Source organism: Mercenaria mercenaria, chromosome 4 (assembly GCF_021730395.1).
Source record: "Mercenaria mercenaria strain notata chromosome 4, MADL_Memer_1, whole genome shotgun sequence".
NCBI classification, from domain to species: Eukaryota; Metazoa; Mollusca; class Bivalvia; order Venerida; family Veneridae; genus Mercenaria; species Mercenaria mercenaria.
The window spans coordinates 77,958,808-77,980,787 of record NC_069364.1 but is presented as its reverse complement, the minus strand read 5'-3'; the positions used below and the strand labels follow the sequence as shown (position 1 = coordinate 77,980,787).

Here is a 21,980-nt window from a genome sequence, read left to right as displayed (position 1 = left end):
GTCAGCTCTGCAGGTAGAGCAAATGATAGGCATAGGTAGAGATACCACTTCATGGGACTGTTACCTGACAATATATCTTTAGTCATTAATTCTCTGCTTGTAATTCATACTGAATAAGTCGTACATTGTTACCTATTGAAAGCCACTCTTTAAAATTAATATGTAGTTTCTTTGTCATTGGCAGAATGTTGGGTTCGTTTTATTACCTTGTTCAGATTTTACATGTGTTTTATAATTTATCATGTTTTCGTCATACTTTTTTATTGTTCCTGTCAAATTATTTTTCCCCTCCATATTTTGTTTCAGCATATTTCTATTAGAACAGTTTAGTGATTTTCTTTTATTTTCCAGTCTTTAATTTACATTTGTTAAAAGTCTTGTGTTTCCCAGAGCAGTGTATGGCATGGAGAAATATAAAGTTCGTATTTTGTATCTATTGAATTTTGGATGCTGCCCAGTTTTGTCTAACATAGCTTTTATGTTTTGAGTAGTTAATGTTTTCTTTAGGTTCTCTAATATCTCATTCATTGATGATTATTTTGATAAGCAAGATTTCGGTAACACCATCAGACAGTGTGCTACCTAAGTCAGCCATCTTTTTTTTCCCATAGTTACCAGGTAGTCTAAAAATTCTACTGAGAGGACATCCCCACCAGGTGGAGCCAGTCTATTTATCCAATCAACAAGTATGTAACATGTTTAAGATACCTAAGGTAGCTTGTTATAAACTATACCATTGGATTGATAAAACGATCTTCAAAGAAGTTGAATGTGATGTTTTTGTAAAATACAATTATTCAAAACACAACATGCCTGTAGCAATTGGCACAGATTACAGCTCTGAATTTTTCACCTTCTGTGTTCTTGTTGAGGAATTAACAGTTCATTTCAAACACGTGTTGGTCTTATCAGTCTTACTCACTGTTCTCTTTAATATTTATTGGCTGCTGTAATTACCTCATAGAAAACAATGATAACAATTTGAGCAATTGTTCTGATAGCAGTGTCCATCTTGGCATCGGGAGACGAACAGCATTCCTTGTTGTTCCTCTAATCATCAGTCTTGAAGGTGTACATTCTTGTTCACTTTGTTAGATTGGAATTTCTCGTTAGTGTTGAAGGGAGTTGGAGTATCGCTACATATTGGAGATGAGAGTCTTATTTATTTGATTTAATGATTTATTAGGTGCTTGGTGTGGTGTTCAATTGTAGTGACAATAAAAAAAAGCTAGTAGAGGATATCTGGTCTATTGAGATATAACTCTGGTGTTGTTTTTAATCTGGAATTTGTGTGATAATTTTCTCAATGCCATACATCTTGGAATAAATAAACAATATCGGAAAGATAAAGAAACAGGAAAGGAAGTTTTAGACTGGATTATTTTTTTTTAAACATGCTGGAGCATAATTGATGTACCACAGTGTGCACAGTAATATGTCAAGATGACCGGCTACGTTTACAACATGATCCCTGACAAGGGTTCAAGCACCATGTCCTTCTTCGTTTGTTTACGTAAGTTCTGGATTATAACGATTATTATTCATCAAGCTTTCTTATCTACTGCAGCGTTACGCAACCCTCCTGTGAAACTGACCGCCTCGGAAATTACTCCTTCATCTTTAAAGCTGTCATGGAAGCCCGGAAATCAGGATGATATTTCATATATTGTACAGTATAAGGCAAAACAACACCCAGGGGATTTTCATGAAATCAAATCTATTAAGAAAACAGAGTATACTATTGAAAAGATGGAGGCGTATCAGCAGTATGAATTGCGGGCAATTGCTGTGACAAAAAGTGGGAGGAGTTCCCCCAGTGCATCGCTAGAAGTGGTAACTGGGGAGTTAGGTGGGTACATATGCACTGAATATTTGGCAGATATTTGGTGGTAGGCTGAAATAAATACAGGGATCAGCTTGCTTTTATTCAAAAGTGCTAAGTACTCAATGCATTGCTTTATAATTGCTTACAATCTTCAAATTGAGTGAATAGTTTTACTGCTAAAAATACAGTGTATTATGCATGATGTTTACATGATACACCCGTATGCATTAATTATTTGTCACACCTTAAAAAATAATAATTCTTTTTATATGGTTTGCTGTGGGATAAATTACTAACCTGACTAATACTGCTTGTATAATCAAAACCTTATCTATAATGCTTCACTTTTAAGAAACCTTTGGAAGCAAGATTATCCTCCATCAAAGACTGAAATTAGATTCCGTATGTATCAGTTAATATAATAAATATGTGTACTAATTCTATCTTTAACCAATTTGTTCTTTAGTTATCTTCTTAAAAGTCGCAAGAGACTAAAATATACCATGATTTCTGATCTTATTGCAACAGTTTCTTTGGTGCTTGTCCTGCTATTTATTTTCTGGAAAAGAAAGATTAAACATTAATTTCTGACGGAATTATGTGGTTTAACATCCTTTTTAGTTGTTACAATGTGCACCACAAGACAGAATTCTTGTTCTTCTTTTTCCTTACACTTACTTAAGACACCTGTTTCCCCCACCCCTGGGTGCACTTCTCCTAAAAAGCACACTTTTCCTGGTGCAGCTATGAAGAGCACCAACTTCATACAAACTATAAATCATATTCGTTTCCTAGACATTTTGCTGGTAGATTTACTCAGAAGGCCAGTAAATATTTGATAGACTCAGTCTGGTCAGTTATAAAAGTGTTTCCAACAAATAATTTTTCTTCAAATTATAGCATCAGCAGACCATCTTATTTTAGGGTATGATTACCAAACTGATAGTGAAAGCCATATGCAATAGAAGAAGGCCCACTTGTGAAATTATTACAGTTCTCCATTTTTTTTAAGGAGATGATTTGTTCCCCCTTTAGAATAAAGCTATGGTTATTATTAGTTATAGACTACGGAACCAGTAAAATTTCTGATCATTTTGGAATGCTTGGTAATTTTTTCGTTTTTCTTTTCTGCAGGAAAATGATTCATATTTCTTGGCATAGGTCTTATCATAGAGGAAATCAAGTTTGACTTTTATTTCCATATTTTTTCTTTAGTCTTCGATCCGGTGACGGCACGATCGTAACGATATAAGAAGACGTTTAGTTGATCAGATATAAAAGCTTTGGTAAAGTTTTGTCAATATGTTTAGACCTGTAAGAAAGAAACTCTTCAATGTTGTCAGTCTTAGTTGTTTTAACTCATCCAGTTACGCATTGGGCTTGTCTAGAGGCACCCAGTTATGGTTTGGGCTTGGCTTGTCAACAGGCACCCAGTTACAGTTTGGATTCAATGTCACCCAGTTATACCCCAATCACACATACGGCGCGGATAGATACGTCTAGCTACGGACAGAAACGTAGTAATCCGTATCGACCCGTACCTGAGCCGTACGGATTGGTACGGATTGATACGGCTTACTACTTTACGGTACGGCTCAGGTACGGATCGATACGGATTACTACGTTTCTATCCGTGGTTAGACGTAGCTATCCGCGCCGTATGTGTGACTGTGGTATTAATGATAGTCAACTAGTAGACATTGATGTAATGATAATGGCTTTTAAAAAGTAACGTCTGAACTTTTGCTTTTGTTTTACTCAACAATCCGATATACAATTATTCATTCTGCACTTTGTATTACTCTATGGCCCTATTTTCAATTATTCTTAACATTTTGTTCTACTAAACAGTTCGGTACACAAGTATTCTTCACATTTTGTTTTGCTCTACAGTCCTTTATACCATCATTCACGGGGCCTCCGTGGCCGAGTGGTTAAGGTCGCTGACTGTAATAGGAGGAAGTCATCCAGCTGGCTTACGGAAGACCGGTGGTTCTACCTAGGTGCCCGCTCGTGATGAAATAATGCACGTAGGGTCACCTGGGGTCTTCCTCCACCATTAAAGCTGAAAGTCGCCATATGACCTATCATGTGTCGGTGCGACGTTAAATCCAAAAAAAAAAAATACCATCATTCACACTAATTTCGTTTTACCGTATATTCATATTTACAGATACTCATATTTTTTTCAGGTTTGATCATTATTTTATTAAATGTAGATGTAAATTTGGCACAATTTATTATCAAAGCATGACAAAACATTTTTTTTCATGGGATCCATTTGATATCTGTCAAGATGGCCGTTACGTGGCCATTTTTAAAAATGACCTCCAAAACTTGATATTTACAATACGACATTCTAATAAAAGGTCACAACATTTACTTTCATCCCCAAAATGCACCAAAATATAAATGTTTATGATAAATTCTAATATGCTTTTCGCTGTTAAAACACTTCTACGGTAGAAGACGTCCACGTTAACGTGGGTGGCATCAAAGTTTTATTGCGACCAAGAAGACGTACAATTTATCTAACTGTTTTAGATTAAGGGTATATTAGAATCGAAATAATTTATACCGAACCCGTATTTTAACACTACTAGTATTTATACACTATGGCGGTAATACGTCATACAAATAAATTATTACGCCCGACGTATAACCGCCCATCGTGCATAAATAAGTGTTAAAACACTCTTTTGCTGTAAATTATTTCTTAAATAAATGTTAAATTTGGATCAAAAGCAAAGAATAAAAATTCTGTTTACTTGTTAACGACTAAAATGTTGCCTTTAAAACTCAGTTTAATATTATCATGGCGAAAACTTTGTCATTGTTTTCATATTTTGAAGTTGATGCTTTTGTTTTACTATATTTAGTTTATATTACATTACTTGTATTCCTCCACGACAGCTATTTAAAACATAATTTAACCCGCCAGAGTTACCAATGGGTTCTATATGGGTTGCCCCGTATAGCCTTCAAGCTATGCGAAATGGGATACTGCGATATCTTTAAAAGTACAACAGATTATTTTTCATGATACTTGGATAGATCCAACTCTATTTAAATTTGTTCCTATGGCAACAAATATTCCACGAATATGACAAAAATTGTTAGCCTGAGATTTCTTCAAAACTCAGAGATATTGTTTCTTGAATAATTGTACATAGATAGAAGGAAAAATTGAGAATATGCTTGTTATTTTATTTTCTCCGTTTGTACATCTTTTCATCCGTCTGTATGTTCGTCCATCATTCCCAAACGGTAGATTCTTCAATAACTTCAAAAGTACAAATTTAAAGATTACTTCTTTGTGAAACCTTGTTTATAGATGGTAGGTAATTTGGAGAATAGAAAGGTCCTTTAACTTAGTTTCTATACAAAAAAATGTGGTTCTTAATACACCAAATACGACAACTACCTATTTCGGTTTTGGAATTAGAAATGCAAGAATAAATAATAACGACGGGATATTACAATCAAATGAAACAACGTTCCAAATCATGCACTAGCTGTCGCAATGTCTGCAAAATAAATTGATTACATAATTATGATTATGTAAGCTAACTGTGTAACAAAGTAGAGCAGGTCTGAAAACTTAGCAACTATTCTGTGAAATATAATACTCAGCACAGTAAGCTGGATTCTGAAATAAGGTAAATGTCAGATACACGTGTCAGTACACACAAACACGAAATGGTAGACAACATAAGTTTACTTGCATGAGGCAGTGCAGAACACTTCAGCATCGTTGACAAATTACATATTCCTCGGCAGCCGTTGTCTAAGTTACACATGCACTTGGAGAGCTATTGGAACGAGACTGAAAAGGATAGAATACCTGACACTTTATGTGCCCGACATGATAGGCAACCTTTTTAGTATGTTCAAGAAGTGTAGCAGACGATGCAGGAATGCACACTATAGCCCTACTCTTTGTGTGAACAGATGGTTGTAAGCCTCATTGACATCAGCTACTTGACATGTTTTGTTGTAAAGAAGAGTATCGATTGACTCTATCGTAGGCATTTGATCTATGTAAGGCTCAATTATAGAAGAAAAAAAATCTGAGAATGATGCTGAAGTCAGCGTTTCCCAAACAATTTGTTTGCCTCGCGCAAAGATAGCCCATGTCTTATCACAACCTGTGAAGGCAAAGTCTCGCTCAAAGCTTTCATGAAGTACTCGGAAAGTTACTCTCATTACTTCACATTTCAATTAAAATCGATGAAACGTTTATTTTATAATATGTAGAATGGAGGAATTTAGTTGATAAGTCAATATAGTATTTTCTTTGGACAAATAATTGCTAGTCCCCATGGCAATGTCATGTGACGTCATCCGGCCCACTTTTGTCTAATTTCCTATACTGCATTCGCTAAAACATGATTTGCCACTTATTTTTTCAGTCTTCATGTTCTTATTTAAGGTGAATATTTATGTGAAATGTTTTAAGCCAAGAAGTCAAATTATAAATATAGAATATTGTTATGTTTGTCATCGCTCAATAAACAGTGTTGAACAGAGGTCTGCAATATAATATTTTGTCATGAATCAAGAAATGCTTTAATGTATAAGGCTTGAGTAGGGACAATAACCTGAAGAAAACAACATTTTATAAGTGGATTCGGAGGTTAGAATATCATTGTCGGCTCGCAATTCAGACGTCAGAAAGCAACAACGTTCAGCCATATTTTGAAAATTAAAGCTCTCATTGATTATAAATCAATTTATCACCGTTCAGTGTCCTATTTCATTAATACCAAAGAAATATTACACGGAAAGTTGTTTTGTAAGAAGGCGTAGAAAATGCCTTTAAAAGCTTGATTCACCGATAATCACGAGCTGTTCTGGTTAGTTTTGTTGACAAGACAGCGTCATTCTTACATTGAACCGCTTAATTGATAGTGACATAGCCTTACAAACGGTAAATAAATAATGTTTTTGGTCTGAAAATTAATTTAAGTACTCACATTCAATATGTCCTTTTCTATCTTATTTTTTGATTTTAGCAAATATGTCCAGAAATAGATATTAGAGCATTTTTCTTGGTAGAACTGATGGATTCTGCTTGTAACTTAGTGACTGCAAATTATATGATAATGACATTTAAACTATGAAACTGTTGCTATGGCACAATATGCTTTAATTTGACAAAAACAGAATATTACAGGAACATGCAAACGTAAATTTTATTAGGCTGATCAAAATGCAATGACTTTTCTCCAAAGAAATTCTGATTGTCTGACAGGGGGATCTACACATGTACGAAGTAGCACTCACATGCTCTATCGCACTAAAATACTTAAAGTTCCATAAGTCTTTACAATTTATATTAATTAATTAAGTAGCTGCCCAAATAGATGTTATGCATAATTAAATGGTAAGACAAGTTATTTTTATTACTGTACATGAATTTTTACATATAGAGCCATGAAGGAATGTAATCATAAACAATAGATTTAAAAAAAACAACTGGGAAATATGTTCATTAGTATCTAAACCTTTGACAAGTATTAAAGAAAACAATTATCGGAAATAGGCTCTTACAAGTATTTAACATATTTTATGTTCATAATGGAAAATGTTGCAGCCACATTTTAAACAAAGCCATTATGAATATTTAAAAAATGATATAGTCATTAGTTCTCTTAGTGCAAAAAGATGAAAATGAACAAAACTCTGAGTCGCGAAAACTAATGACAAAGTGAAACACATGTCATTTATTCACTAATATACACTACAGTCAAACTTCGCCCGAATTCGGATAATACAAACACATTCCTTCACTCTAACCCATCTTCAGTTCCCGACCAAATCGCTTGATAATATATATTGTTCAATGACTCAAACAACCGATAACTCAAACAAAGTTTGTCGGTCCCGACGGGTTCGAGTTCTCAAAGTTCGACTGTATTTATAATATTTTACAATGGTGGAAAGTTCTACATAGGACTGCTGCCATTTCAAACATTCTTGATAAAGTCAGTTACCATTGTTTACTTCATTCTTACTCATATAAATGCATTTCTGATTATTATTCTGCTTAATAGCAAATGTGTATCAAAGAGAGACAACTGTTTTCATTTTTCTTGAATTTATTCAAACATGTGATTTTAACTAATTATATTGACTGTAAGTGTTTATATAAATTTTATAGATAACATTAGGTATTTCTAAAAAATATATACATGCATGGCGGCCATCTTAGGTTTTTCGGCCATATTGTATTGTTTGGAGTGTGTGTCATGCTAAGTTTTTTGTGTTTTGTCCTAAAGTAGTAATGTCCCAAGTTTTGTGCTTTTTCCATTTTCTGAAGTATTTTTATCCGATTTTACTGGACTAATTATGTTGTCACTTTCTATATAAATTGCATGATAAATGATCCTCAGTATACCTTCCCAGTCCTGTATAGAGCAAGTATTTAAACAAATGAGGAGCAGCTTAGACAAATTTTCTGCAGACTTCTTCATAGTTGATAAAGGCCATTAACCCACAAAATACACGATTGCAAGTGAATTTAATAACAGAGGTTCTGTAGCATCTGCAGTATTTCTGATGTAATTGTAGAAAATTGAGTTTATACGCCCAGATTTTCCCCTGCCACTTGCAATATGGGAAGAAACCTGCAGAAATTAGCTTATCAGTGTAAGTAGTGTGCAGCAGTCCTATATCTGTCATGTTTAATTTACCATTGCATCATTGCTGTTAAAAGACCTACCGTAATTGATGCTGGATTAAACCCCCATCATTTCCTACCGGGGCAGACAGAAAATAGTGGGAGGAACTACGTTCTGTTACTCAGAAGCAGTAGCTAAAAATAACCATTGTAAGGCATGTTCTAATCTCTGGCCTGGCCTGGCCTGGCCTGGCCTGGCCTGGCCTGGCCCGATGAGCCCAATTTTCGACCGAGCCGGGCCAGGCCAGGCCATAGATTTCAATTTCGTAAAAGGTGAAAGTGATTTTTATAGCAACTTTAAAATCTGACTTTTGGAATAAGTTTGGATATTTCAGACATTATATAAATACATTTTGAACTCTCACTCTGTAAAATTATACACCTGGGAATAAGCCTGTAGCTAACATAACTATTATGTCTAATTTAAAGGCGATGCCTGATTAATTGTTATGACTATTATCAGGGGATCTTCACCTCAATTGACTCTCGACTGGTGGCTTGGTTTTCCCCAAATTGAATAAGCTAACTAAGTTTATTATTTTGTCTATTGAGGATTATTTAGTATTGTATGAAATTATTGAACTAGCACTCAAGAATATTCCATATGCTTCCGTAAAAAAATCGGTGCCCAAACATAAATAAAAATATAAATATTGAAAACCAAATAAAATATAAACAAATTACATTTCTTTACTGCCAGGTAGTACATGCAGATAAAGTTGTGCTGACTAAACGTTCAGCTACCAATCTCGGGACTGTAAGTTCGAAACCGTGACCTGTTTGACCATTTTCATTATCATTTTTTTTTAAATTTCCTCTGTAAACTTAGAATGCAGGAAAATTGTCACTTATCGTGATTTATTGTTCATTTATTGAATGAAATACACAAGTATTTGACATTCTTCTACATACAAGTTATTACCATAAAATGTTGTAAGAACAAAACCAGTATCAATAAAATGACATTATATTGATTTAATGAAAACAATCTGAATTGAAATCGAACCCATGGTAACATGTGTGAAAGCCGCAGAACTTATCACTACGCCACTGTGTCATTGGTAAACTTTAATTGCATGTTATTTTGGTCAATTTAGATATTTTCAGGTTACAAATATGGTGTAAAATAAAGAGTGGCACCTGTCAATAGTAACGGAAAACAACTTTCAATTTCTAAAATAATGCAATCTCCGTTCTAGAATCTGGGATAGTATGGTGCGGGGAAGCAATATATAAATTTTGTAGTTTAGGTTATACATATACTGAATATTTTTGTAAAATTGTTTTTATATTGATATAAGTATGTGGAAAAAAAATCCTACAAAGTTTTGTGAAACAGGCTCAAGAGCATATTTTAGCATTAAATATATCACTTAGAAATTACATAAACACAATGCACCATTATTTTTTTGTGCAAGACAAATATCAATAATCTAAAATGCCAACACCCTGACAATGAGTTAGAGGTCCCACAATGACTATTATTTTTATTACTCTTCCATAAATTGAACATCAGATTAACTAAACCAAACACATTAAAAGTTCAACTGAACAGTTAGAAGGTCAGCTAAGGATAGTAGGGACACAACTTGTAATTACAATTCCCAAAGAGATGCATGCAAATATTCAGTTATATTGCAGCAGGTAAGCTTATCAATGAAATTAGCCATTAGTTTTAAAACTAAGTGTTAAAGTTGACTTTAAATAATTTGATCACAGAAAAAAAATGGGTAGTTATCATTTAGTTACACCATTTTCTTCAGTGCAAATCTGTATTTCAAATAAGATGAATGATGGCTAATTAATGATTCTCCAGGGGACTGGTTTCTCATTTTGTTTGACATGCAGCAAGTAAACAACGCAGGTTAATACTGCCTGCTATTGTAATTGTATATTTAGATTTCATGCCATTCATTTCTCTATGTACAATAAAATCTGGCCTGGCCTGGCCTGGCCTGGCCTGGCCTGGCCCGGCCCAGTCGAAAATTGGGCTCATCGGGCCAGGCCAGGCCAGGCCAGGCCGGGCCAGGCCAGGCCAGAGATTAGAACATGCCCCATTGTAAACACAGATAACTTGTAGCAGACGATCTTTCAAAACATAGAAGAGCATGCAACTTACTTTAAATGTTTTCTTTAAAATCACTAGTTTTTCTTTTCTTTACAGGTACTTGGTATGTTTTTGTGGGATTTCTTTTATATTGCATTGTTCTGTTGGAAGTAGATTCTTTACCAACGTTTACATTCCAGTCCAGTAAAGCAAGATTTATTCTCATTTGATATGTTGTTTTTCCAAAAGCTATTCGTTTGTCAACATACTGAAATAGACTATTGTTAAAAGATTCAATGTAATGTGTGTCCATGGAGTACTTAAATTTTTTCGCTTCTTTGTTGACTTTTAGTGATTTTAAAAAATCAGTTAAAATCACAACAGCTGTTTCACTTTTTAAAAGAAATTTTGAACATTTATAATTTGTCAGTTTTGCATCTGGAAGTCTGACTGCAATCTTCATGTTTATTTTGATAATGTTAAATGAAGTTTAGAATATTTGATCTTAATTTTTCTGCACTGTTTTCAGAATGTTTCATTGAATAATAAATGTGTGTCCTTAAAGCTGCGCACTTGTCTGATAAATTCCACAACAGTGGAACTGCCAAACAGTTCCGTGTGTTTTTCTTTGATCACTTGTGATCTTTTTTTGCCATCTTTGTGATGGATTTTGACATATGCCAGGTGTCAAGTGCATTTTTGGGTTGGCATTCTTTCTTCCCTGACAAATTTATTTATTTGACTGTTATTGTCATGTGCATGGACAAGACTGGTTATCAAGATACTCATAGATCCGTTTTACACCGATCAGCTCATGTCTTTGAGAGCACACATCATCTGTCTTTTTTGAAATAGTTTCAATGTCCAAAACTTTCCTACTTTTTTGCCCTAGACAAACAACATCTGTATATGCAGCATTCTTCCGCCAACAGTGACGTGCATCCGTTAGTATATTTATGCCTGTTGCATTCACATCATCAGACAATGATGCCACTGACAAGGCTATTTCTGCCTCAAGAGCTTTTTCGTTTGATTTTTCTGTTTCGTTTGCAACTATAACATGATACGTCCCTTGAAGTTGTTTAAGATATTCTTCTCCCATTTCACCAATGTTTGCAGAAGAACACAATTTTCTTAGCTGATTAGGAAGAATTCCTGAAGAAAAGTAGCCATGTGCAAATCTTACATTTGCTAAGAACTTTCCATTTTTAAATGTGGGGAAGACGTCCATCTTAATGTATGAGATGCATCATCATACTTCACAGAAACAGAAGCAACGTGGTGTATACGTCTGCTGTCTTCAATATGAAGATGTTTTGTACATTTCCTCGAAAGATTTCCTATTTGCTGGACAAGTTTGTCAAGAGAAAACATGGTGCCTATGAACAAAACTTCATCCTTTGCTTTCTCCTCAGTAATGTACTGGTACTCTGCATCATTGTTAATTTCATACGTTTGTGTGCTTGTATCATCAGGAATATTGACATTAATGAAAAAGTCTAGGACCCTGTTTAGTAACTGGAACGTTGAGACTGTTGAATTTTCCGTCTTCAAGAAACAACTTTAATTTGTCCATTTTGTTCAGTAGTTGGATTTTTTTCATTTTCACTTCTAAAATAATAATCCAGTCTGTCTCTAATAAGGGGAGTTGTTTGTTTTTGCTAATTTCCTTGGCATGTTCTAATCTCTGGCCTGGCCTGGCCCGGCCTGGCCTGGCCCGATGAGCCCAATTTTCGACTGGGCCGGGCCAGGCCAGGCCAGGCCAGGCCAGATTTTATTGTACATAGAGAAATGAATGGCATGAAATCTAAATATACAATTACAATAGCAGGCAGTATTAACCTGCATTGTTTACTTGCTGCATGTCAAACAAAATGAGAAACCAGTCCCCTGGAGAATCATTAATTAGCCATCATTCATCTTATTTGAAATACAGATTGGCACTGAAGAAAATGGTGTAACTAAATAACTACCCATTTTTTTCTGTGATCAAATTATTTAAAGTCAACTTTAACACTTGGTTTTAGAACTAATGGCTAATTTCATTGATAAGTTTACCTGCTGCAATATAACTGAATATTTGCATGCATCTCTTTGGGAATTGTAATTACAGGTTGTGTCCCTACTATCCTTAGCTGACCTTTTAACTGTTCAGTTGAACTTTTAATGTGTTTGGTCTAGTTAAGCTGATGTTCAATTTATGGAAGAGTAATAAAAATAATATTCATTGTGGGACCTCTAACTCATTGTCAGGGTGTTGGCATTTTAGATTATTGATATTTGTCTTGCACAAAAAAAATAATGGTGCATTGTGTTTATGTTATTTCTAAGTGATATATTTAATGCTAAAAGATGCTCTTGAGCTTGTTTCACAAAACTTTGAAGGATTTTTTTCCACATACTTAGATCAATATAAAAACAATTTTACAAAAATATTCAGTATATGTATAACCTAAACTACAAAATTTATATATCGCTTCCCCGCACCATACTATCCCAGATTCTAGAACGGAGGTAGCATTATTTTAGAAATTGAAAGTTGTTGTCCGGACCGTTAGTATTGACAGGTGCCACTCTTTATTTTACACCATATTTGTAACCTGAAAATATGTAAATTGACCAAAATAACATGCAAAGTTTACCTATGACACAGTGGCGTAGTGATAAGTTCTGCGACTTTCACACATGTTACCATGGGTTCGATTTCAATTCAGATTGTTTTCATTAAATCAATATAATGTCATTTTATTGATACTGGTTTTATTCTTACAACATTTTATGGTAATAACTTGTATGTAGAAGAATGTCAAATACTTGTGTATTTCTTTCAATAAATGAACAATAAATCACGATAAGTGACAATTTTCCTGCATTCTAAGTTTACAGAGGAAATTTAAAAAAAATGATAATGAAAATGGTCAAACAGGTCACGAGATTGGTAGCTGAACGTTTTGCCAGCACAACTTTATCTGCATGTACGACCTGGCAGTAAAGAAATGTTTATATTTTATTTGGTTTTCAATATTTATATTTGTATTTATGTTTGGGCACCGGTTTTTTTACGGAAGCATATGGAATATTCTTGAGTGCTAGTTCAATAATTTCGGACAATACTAAATAATCCTCAACAGACAAAATAATAAACTTAGTTTAATAGCTTATTCAGTTGGGGGAAAACCAAGCCACCAGTCAAGAGTCAATTGAGGTGGAGATCCCCTGATAATAGTCATAACAATTAATCAGGCATCACCTTTAAATTTGACATAATAGTTATGTTAGCTACAGGCTTATTCCCAGGTGTATAATTTTACAGTGTGGGAGTTCAAAATGTATTTATATAATGTCTGAAATATCCAAACTTATTCCAAAAGTCAGATTTTAAAGTTGCTATAAAAATCACTTTCACCTTTTACGAAATTGAAATCTATGGCCTGGCCTGGCCTGGCCCGGCTCAGTCGAAAATTGGGCTCATCGGGCCAGGCCAGAGATTAGAACATGCCAATTTCCTTGCCTCTTTTGTTTTAGATAGATATTGCTTCAATGGCTCATTCCTTAACTCCTCAATAAAAAATTGGCAGAATTTTTGGAGGCCTGTTTCCATCACTGAATTATCAAGAAAGTCAAGATAATAGGCAATTAGGGAGGACTGTCAAAACAGTACACATTCATGGCATCAAATTTACAGATAACTTTGTGGCACTGTGCAACTGGACTTTCATACCAGATTATTCCAGTTTGAAAATAATGCATTTAATGGGGAAAATGAAAATATAATTTATTATGGAAAGAGAACAGACAGAAATTACAACTTATTTATCTAACACAAGCTTCAGTAAATAAACACTAATGTACTAGTTACACAATAAGTTTTTGTTCACAAGTGTGAATCATTTTCTGAATATAGTATTATTTCATAAACACACAGGTGATAAAAAGCAGATAAACAGATACTAAACAAAAGAGGTGAATGTGTAATGCCTTTACAATTTGTATTGAATTATCGTCTGCTGCAGCATTCTTGTTGATAAACAAAACCACGTGCTAGTTCTGTTTAGATTTCTCTGCTATCTGCTATTATGACCTCTAAGCCCCTCCCGGGAAATTCAAATTTTTGACAGTTGAGATTTAAAAATAAATCTGTAAGTATACTTTCTTGACAATTTTTAAAAATTTTAAATGCACCTATAGAAATAATACTTATCAAAGTATAAATGTGCAAGTTCTATTTTTTTCATTTAGGAGTTTTTTCGGGATTTTAAAAAAGGGCTCTCTGACGTTAACCATGCATATTTTATGTAGAAACCTGCCCCAGCGCCATCTTCCTGCTTTTATATCCCAGTTGGGGGTTTAACAAGAAAACAATCATGAGAAAAAGGGAGCACCTAGATACCCTTTGATAACATTAGAGGTACACAAACACTTCATTTTAAATGGATTGGCCTTAAAAGTTACTTTTAGAGCAGCTCTAATTATGTAATGGCAAAAAAATTTATTACTGTTATTTTATGTAAACGAATATGATTATCAATATGATTATTATCATTTCTCTTTGGTGAAAATATTTTTTCCTTTGATTTGTTTTAGTCGACATAAAGAGGCATTTATGTGAACATTCAAATAATACTTTTTTGATGTTATCAGATAAAGCAGACGTCTGGTGGAGACCCCTGCATGGCATGGTTAGTTAGATCTATATCATGTTTGTCTGCTACATGTATTCCAGGCTTCTCTGCTCTGAGAACTGATACACATCTCTATACATTACACTTTTTGTTTAATTTGATGTGTGTTAGATGCAACATTATGTGCTGTAAACGAGCTGTAATCTATTGCATACAATCGGGTGTTGTTTGCACATAATATATCACATAAGCGAAAAAAGGGGGAAAACTTCTACCTGATGTCAGTGAAGTTATCCTTTTTAGCACATATGTGATGAATTATAGCATCTAGTACCAGAATTGGGCGTTACTACATTTCCTTGAAATATTTATTATGGAGCGAACTAAAGTTCATTTGACAGGCTTTTTTCTTAAAATGGAAATAATAAAAAATATTTTTCCAAGTTGTATATTATACAATTTAAAGAAAAATGTTTTCTTACACATGGTCATACTTGCATCTACAAATGTTAACAGAAAATAATCTGTATTTAAGTGGCAGATAAAATATATTAATTTTAATGCTTTGTCGGCTAAATTTCCACACAGATCATTCCTAGTGCTTGTAAACTTCTGTGATAGTTCCCTTCTGATAGTTCACCAATTATAGCTTGCATGATCTTATTGTTGTATCTTCACTAAACTTGGTCTGTAGAATCCTGATAAGGTCCTGTCTCAAATCATTTTAAACGGTTTCACGACTGCCAAAGTTCAAATAAAATAAAACAACATTTAAAGGGAATTCCTATAGTTTTTATGCGCATCTTTCTATGGAAAATTGAAGTAAAGTCAACATTTGTTGAAACATGTAACAGACAATATTAAATATGAAAAATCTTGAATAAGGTAACATTTTTAATAAGTTTTATCAGTTATCAAATGTTGATACTGGTTTATATTGTATTGACATGTACCATACCTGACATGTATCATTCAAATTTCCACTTTGGCTGTGTTCTGACAGCGCAGTTTAGTACCAAGACAGTATTTTTTACATAATGTTAGACAATTAACTTTGTATTGATAAGACAATATTTCCTTTCAGATTATTTAGTATTCAATTATAGAAAGAATTAAGAAAATTATTCACCTGCTAGAAAATATAATCAATTTGGTCAGGTTCGCGCCATTTATCGTCCGAACAGGTGTTGTATTCAAGCGGTCTTAAAGAGAATTCCTATAGTTTTTTTCCTTTCATAGATTTTTTTTTCAAATTCACATGTATGATAGGAAAATTTGTGCTGAAAACAATGAACAAATAAAAATTATGGGTCACCAGGTTTGTTTTTGTGAAAAATTGTTTTGAACACACCCACTGTTGCTGAAACTGCCAGCGATTTTTCAACATTTTCATAATTTTTTGCTTTTTTATAAGTACCATCCAAAATATACATCAAGAGAGCACATTAAAGTTTATTCTTTTTATAGATTTTATTATATACTTATTTGATATCATAGTCATATTTGTAATACTATATCCTTACAATAATGGGTACAAATGAAAAAAAAAATTGTTACATATTCACTTTTGTGAACTTTTTTCAATGAAAAATATTCATAGTGAAAACTATGTTTAAATTTTGAAAAAAAAACTGTTTCATAGAATTTTTCCTGTTTTTCTTGTGTATAGATAATTGTATTGTGAGCATAAAAATGGCCAAAAATGTATGGGTCGCCAGGCTAAATTTTATGTTAAGACTGCTAGAATACAACACCTGGTCGGACGAAAAATGACGCGAACCTGACCAAATTGCTAGAAGTTAAAAAAAATGTTTTTAAAATTCTCAATTCTTTTATAATTGAATACTTAATAATCTGAAAGGTGATATTGTCTTATCAGTACTAAGTCGATTGTCTTACATTATATGAACAACACTGTCTTTGTGCTAAAATGCAATGTGAAAACACAACCACAAAAATGGCAAGATACCTGTCAGGCATGATACTTGCCAATACAACATAAACCAGTATCAACATTTGATTACTGATAAAACTTACCAAAAATGTTATTTTATTCAATATTCCTCATATTTAAGATTGTCTGTCACATGTTTCAACAAATGTTGACTTTACTTCAGTTTTCCGTAGAAAGTGTCGGCTGCGTAGAAAGATGCGCATAAAAACTATAGGAATTCCCTTTAATATAAAATTTAGCCTGGTGACCCATACATTTTTGCCATTTTTATGTTCACGATACAATTATCTATACACAAGAAAAACAGGAAAAAGATTTATGAAACATTTTTTTTTCATATATATTATATATATATATAATATATATTCTTCACTATGGGTATTTTTCATCGAAAAATGTCCACAAAAGTGAATATGGAACAAGACTTTTCTTTTTTTTGTACCCATTATTGTAATGATGTAGTATTACAAATATGACTATGGTATCAAATAAGTATGTAATAAAATTTGTAAAAAGAATAAACCTTATTGTGCTGTCTTGATGCATATTTTGGTTCGTATTTATTAAAAAGCAGAAAATAATGAAAATGTTGACAAATTGCTGGCAGTTGCAGCAACAGTGGTTGTGTTCGAAACAATTTTTCACGATAACAAGCCTGGTGACCCATTGCTTTTATTTGTTCATTGTTTTCCGCACAAATTTTCCTATCATACACGTGAATTTGAAAAAATATCTATGAAAGGAAACAAAAAATATAGGAATTCTCTTTCAACAACTTCTTTTCATGATCCACCAAACATGGTCGGAAGCTGAGTCAGAAGTTTAAGATCCTCCACAGGTGAGCAATTACGGACTATTTGGTTGTGTTGTTACATAGATTTATTTATAATTATAAAGATTTTTTTTTAAATTGAAACGTTTCCTTCTGAAAACGGTTAGTAATTTACACAGCCCATGTTTGTTAATTTATAAAAGTCATGTTTCTGTAGCTGCTTTAATGTGAGTAACAATTGCGCTATTTTAAGATTTAAATTTTTTTAGGTTTGTCCTTGCTGCTGATTACCAACCACAAATAAAGTCAGTTTGATTCAACAACGAACAAGGAAATTCCCAACTTAAGGTCACTCTTATAGGCAAGCAATGTCTTCTTGGGTACAATCAAATTGACATTTTAAGGCTGTGACATATTTCACAATGTTCTAGTTGAAATGTAGTTTTATGTTGATTTACACAAGTTAACATTGAGACAGTACTGTGATTAAGTCGGAGCGAAGTTACTTGTTTGCAGAGAAACTGGTAGTGCTAAAGGTCCACCTCTTTTAGCCCTGTAGAAAGCCTTACAAACAACTACTTCAAGAACAGAGCTATATGATAATCAACATATAAGAAAACCTACCAGTGTGGCAGTATATTGTCTAACTAAACTCAGCCAATCAAATTGTGTCTTGACACATATACATAAAATAAATGCTAGTTTTGATTTCCGATTTACTTCTTTTGAAACAAAATCAGTATGGCAGGAACATGTTTGTGTCATTACTTCGAGTAGACAAAATTGCAATTTTCTGTTAATTACAAATCAGAATAGAGTATCTGGCACAGTTAGGGTTATAGTTTGAACGTTTTTTCAGTAATAACGTTGTGTCATCTGTCATATCTCAAGCCCTTTTACTGCTTCCCACTATCAGAATTACGACTCAGATCACTTTATATATGGTTTATCAGGTTACTTGCTGGGCAACAAAACAAATGTATTTTAATTGCCATTACCTGTTAGTATTCCTCGATACTGTATTTAATAGCATTACAAACCTTTTTCCACCAAAAGTTATGATGATTTTAGTGAGAATTAAAAAAGTGGAATCAGCACACTCCTAAGCCTTTCTACAGAATTTCAGAATAATTGCTTCAATACATACTTTTATCGTTTCATTGCAGATGCTGCACCACAGTTTAATGTTAGTTATGTTATTTATACACACTTGTATATATTCATTGCTTTTACTTTCATTAATCCAGGGGCCTCCGTGGCCGAGTGGTTAAGGTCGCTGACTTCAAATCACTTTCCCCTCATCGATGTGGGTTCGAGCCTCGGGGCGTAGAATTCTTCACGTGAGGAAGCCATCCAGCTGGCTTACGGAAGGTCGGTGGTTCTACCCAGGTGCCCGCTCGTGATGAAATAGTGCACGGAGGGGCACCTGGGGTCTTCCTCCACCATTAAAGCTGGAAAGTCGCCATATGACCTAAAATTGTGTCGGTGCGACGTTAAACCCAACAAAATAAAATAAATAAATAAATTCATTAATCCAAGACGGGGCCTCCGTTGCCGGGTGGTTAAGGTCGCTGACTTCAAATCACTTTCCCTTCATCGATGTGGGTTCGAGCCTCGGGGCGTTGAATTCTTCATGTGAGGAAGTCATGCAGCTGCCTTTCGGAAGGTCGGTGGTTCTATCCCAGGTGCCCGTTCGTGATGAAATAATGCACGGAGGGGCACCTGGGGTCTTCCTCCACCATCAAAAGCTGGAAAGTCGCCATATGACCTATAATGTTTCAGTGCAACGTTAAACTCAACAACAACAAAAGAAATCCAAGACCTTGTAAATGCAATTTGCCAGGTCATTTAATTTAATAACAGCTATTATGAAAACATTTCAAAGCAAGCAACACTCTGGAACACATTAGTGGTATATCTTGAAGAGGCATGATTTGCTGTAAATAATCATAACATAGAGACCAGCAAATCACCATTGCAGAACCAGTCGAATTCCTGTTATCTTTTCCTGGCAGTAATGACTGCCAGACAGTTTTTCAGATATTTCCCCTCAGTTTTACAGAGACCCAATAACAGGATTTACATCACTTGGCCTTTTTATCTATTTTAGATAGTTGTAATTGATCTAGTCAAAGACAGCAGTCCTGTACAATAAGAGGACCATGTCTGTCATTACATATTCAGAACAGACTGATGGTTAAAAGGACCACACCTTTCTACCATGTCTACATAGTTTGATGACCACTATTCTTTATTCTGTCACAAATTAAGCAGTTCTTGACAAACTGCATACAATAGGCTGTCATTTCAGGGTCTAATCAACTCACAAGTCGATATTAGATGACAGATAGTTTTCAGATTTCCAATGGATTGCTTCAACATAGACTTTATTAACAATAGTTATTGTGAATTCGTGCAAGCATTTCTACGATTTTCCTTTGAGCAACAATGTACATAGAAAAAGGGTGTGAAAAAGAAAACAAAGGTGAATGTTTTGATTTACGATACTCATTATTTGAAGACATTAACCACAGAGAGACTAATTAGTTTTCCTTTGCATTTAAATCACTTTGCCAAACCAGAGCAACGTTTTTTTTCTTGAGCAGCAGATATAGTAGCCTCTAGCTACTTGTTATTTTGGCAAAGTACACATTCTTACCACAACAAACACCTACTGTATAGAATAGCTAAAGTGGAAAACCACAAATTGCCCAACATGACATAAATGATAATGTTTAAGGCTCAGTTAGATTGAGCCTGTTCATGGATGGTTGTGGAAATGCAAGCTATGATTCACAACCTGTAGCCCCTGGTTGAGCAGAATTCAACATTTACACATGTTACACGTTCTGAAATGAAATTAGAGACAGTCCCGCAGGTGTGTTCATATGGTAGTGCACACGTGACCTTGAAAACTTGTATTTGACTAGATACAGTGTATGAATAGGATGCTGTTGATACCTGATGGTCGAAAGTTGTAACTTGTGATCAGAGTTGAACTGCCTGCATTGTGAAAGCTTCCATGTTACCCAGATGCAAGTTTTTCAGCTTGGCATGTTAATGAAAAAATCTAGTATTTGAACCAAAGAGGGGCCTCCGTGGCCGAGTGGTTAAGGTCGCTGACTTCAAATCACTTGCCCCTCATCGATGTTGATTCGAGCTTAACTCGGGGAGTTGCATTCTTCATGTGATGAAGCCATCCAGCTGGCTTACGGAAGGTCGGTGGTTCTACCCCGATCGTGATGAAATAATGCACGGAGGGGCACCTGGGGTCTTCCTCCACCATTAAAGCTGGAAAGTCGCCATATGACCTATCATGTGTCGGTGCGACGTTAAATCCAAAAAAAAATATTGAACCAAAGACAAAATTTTTCCAAGGTGAGCAATTGGCTTGTTAACAAGACAACGTCACAAATGTATCTTAGATAGGAATCATTTTACTATTCTAGAGGGATTCTGTTTCGATGAATGTAACGTTCAGAAATTAAAAATTTGGCTCCTTTAAAGAAGAAAGATGTGTAAACAACAGAGAGAAAATCAAAGGTCATGACTGATTCTCTTCAAAAGTTTTTGAAAAAAAAAATGTTAGAAAAATTTAGGCAGTCAATACTAGCACTTACAATACAAGAGACGACTTCTCCAAAATGCTAAAGTAAAACTTGTGATTTGATAGATTTCTATTCATGTTAATTTGTAACTACTAACCTCAACTCATGTAATTCTTTGTAATATTGTTGACTAATTTAGTTCATGTCTTTAATAAGGAAAACAATAGCAAGTTGGCTCAGCTGGCAAAAATTGGCTACACGTATAATCACTACATTGTCTTTTAAAATTGTTGCGATGAATTTTGAGAACTGTCGAAATTCCAAGTCCTATGACCCTAAACGATGTATGCCTAACTGTTACAGGTGAAATAGCACTAGCTGTGATACTAACAGGGAGAAAATCAGCAATTTACATTCTAATATGGATTAAGCTACAACAGTAAGTTTTGTTAATGAGCAATTAAGATAACATTGAAGTTTTCTCACCTTTGATTATTCAGATGAAACAAGTGGGCATGATTCTTTTCTTG

General features: G+C 34.2%; 1 protein-coding gene across 1 annotated transcript in view; it reads left to right on the top strand.

Annotated features, from left to right (window-relative positions):
- The first annotated feature begins 786 nt into the window (after window positions 1–786).
- LOC123552228 (receptor-type tyrosine-protein phosphatase delta-like) overlaps window positions 787–21,980 on the top strand; it is a 71,488-nt gene continuing 50,294 nt past the window's right edge. The window contains exon 1 of the mRNA XM_045341705.2: window positions 787–1,849. Within this exon, the coding sequence (XP_045197640.2) occupies window positions 1,444–1,849 (406 nt within the window). The 5' untranslated portion in view covers window positions 787–1,443. The remainder of the gene's footprint in view (window positions 1,850–21,980) is intronic.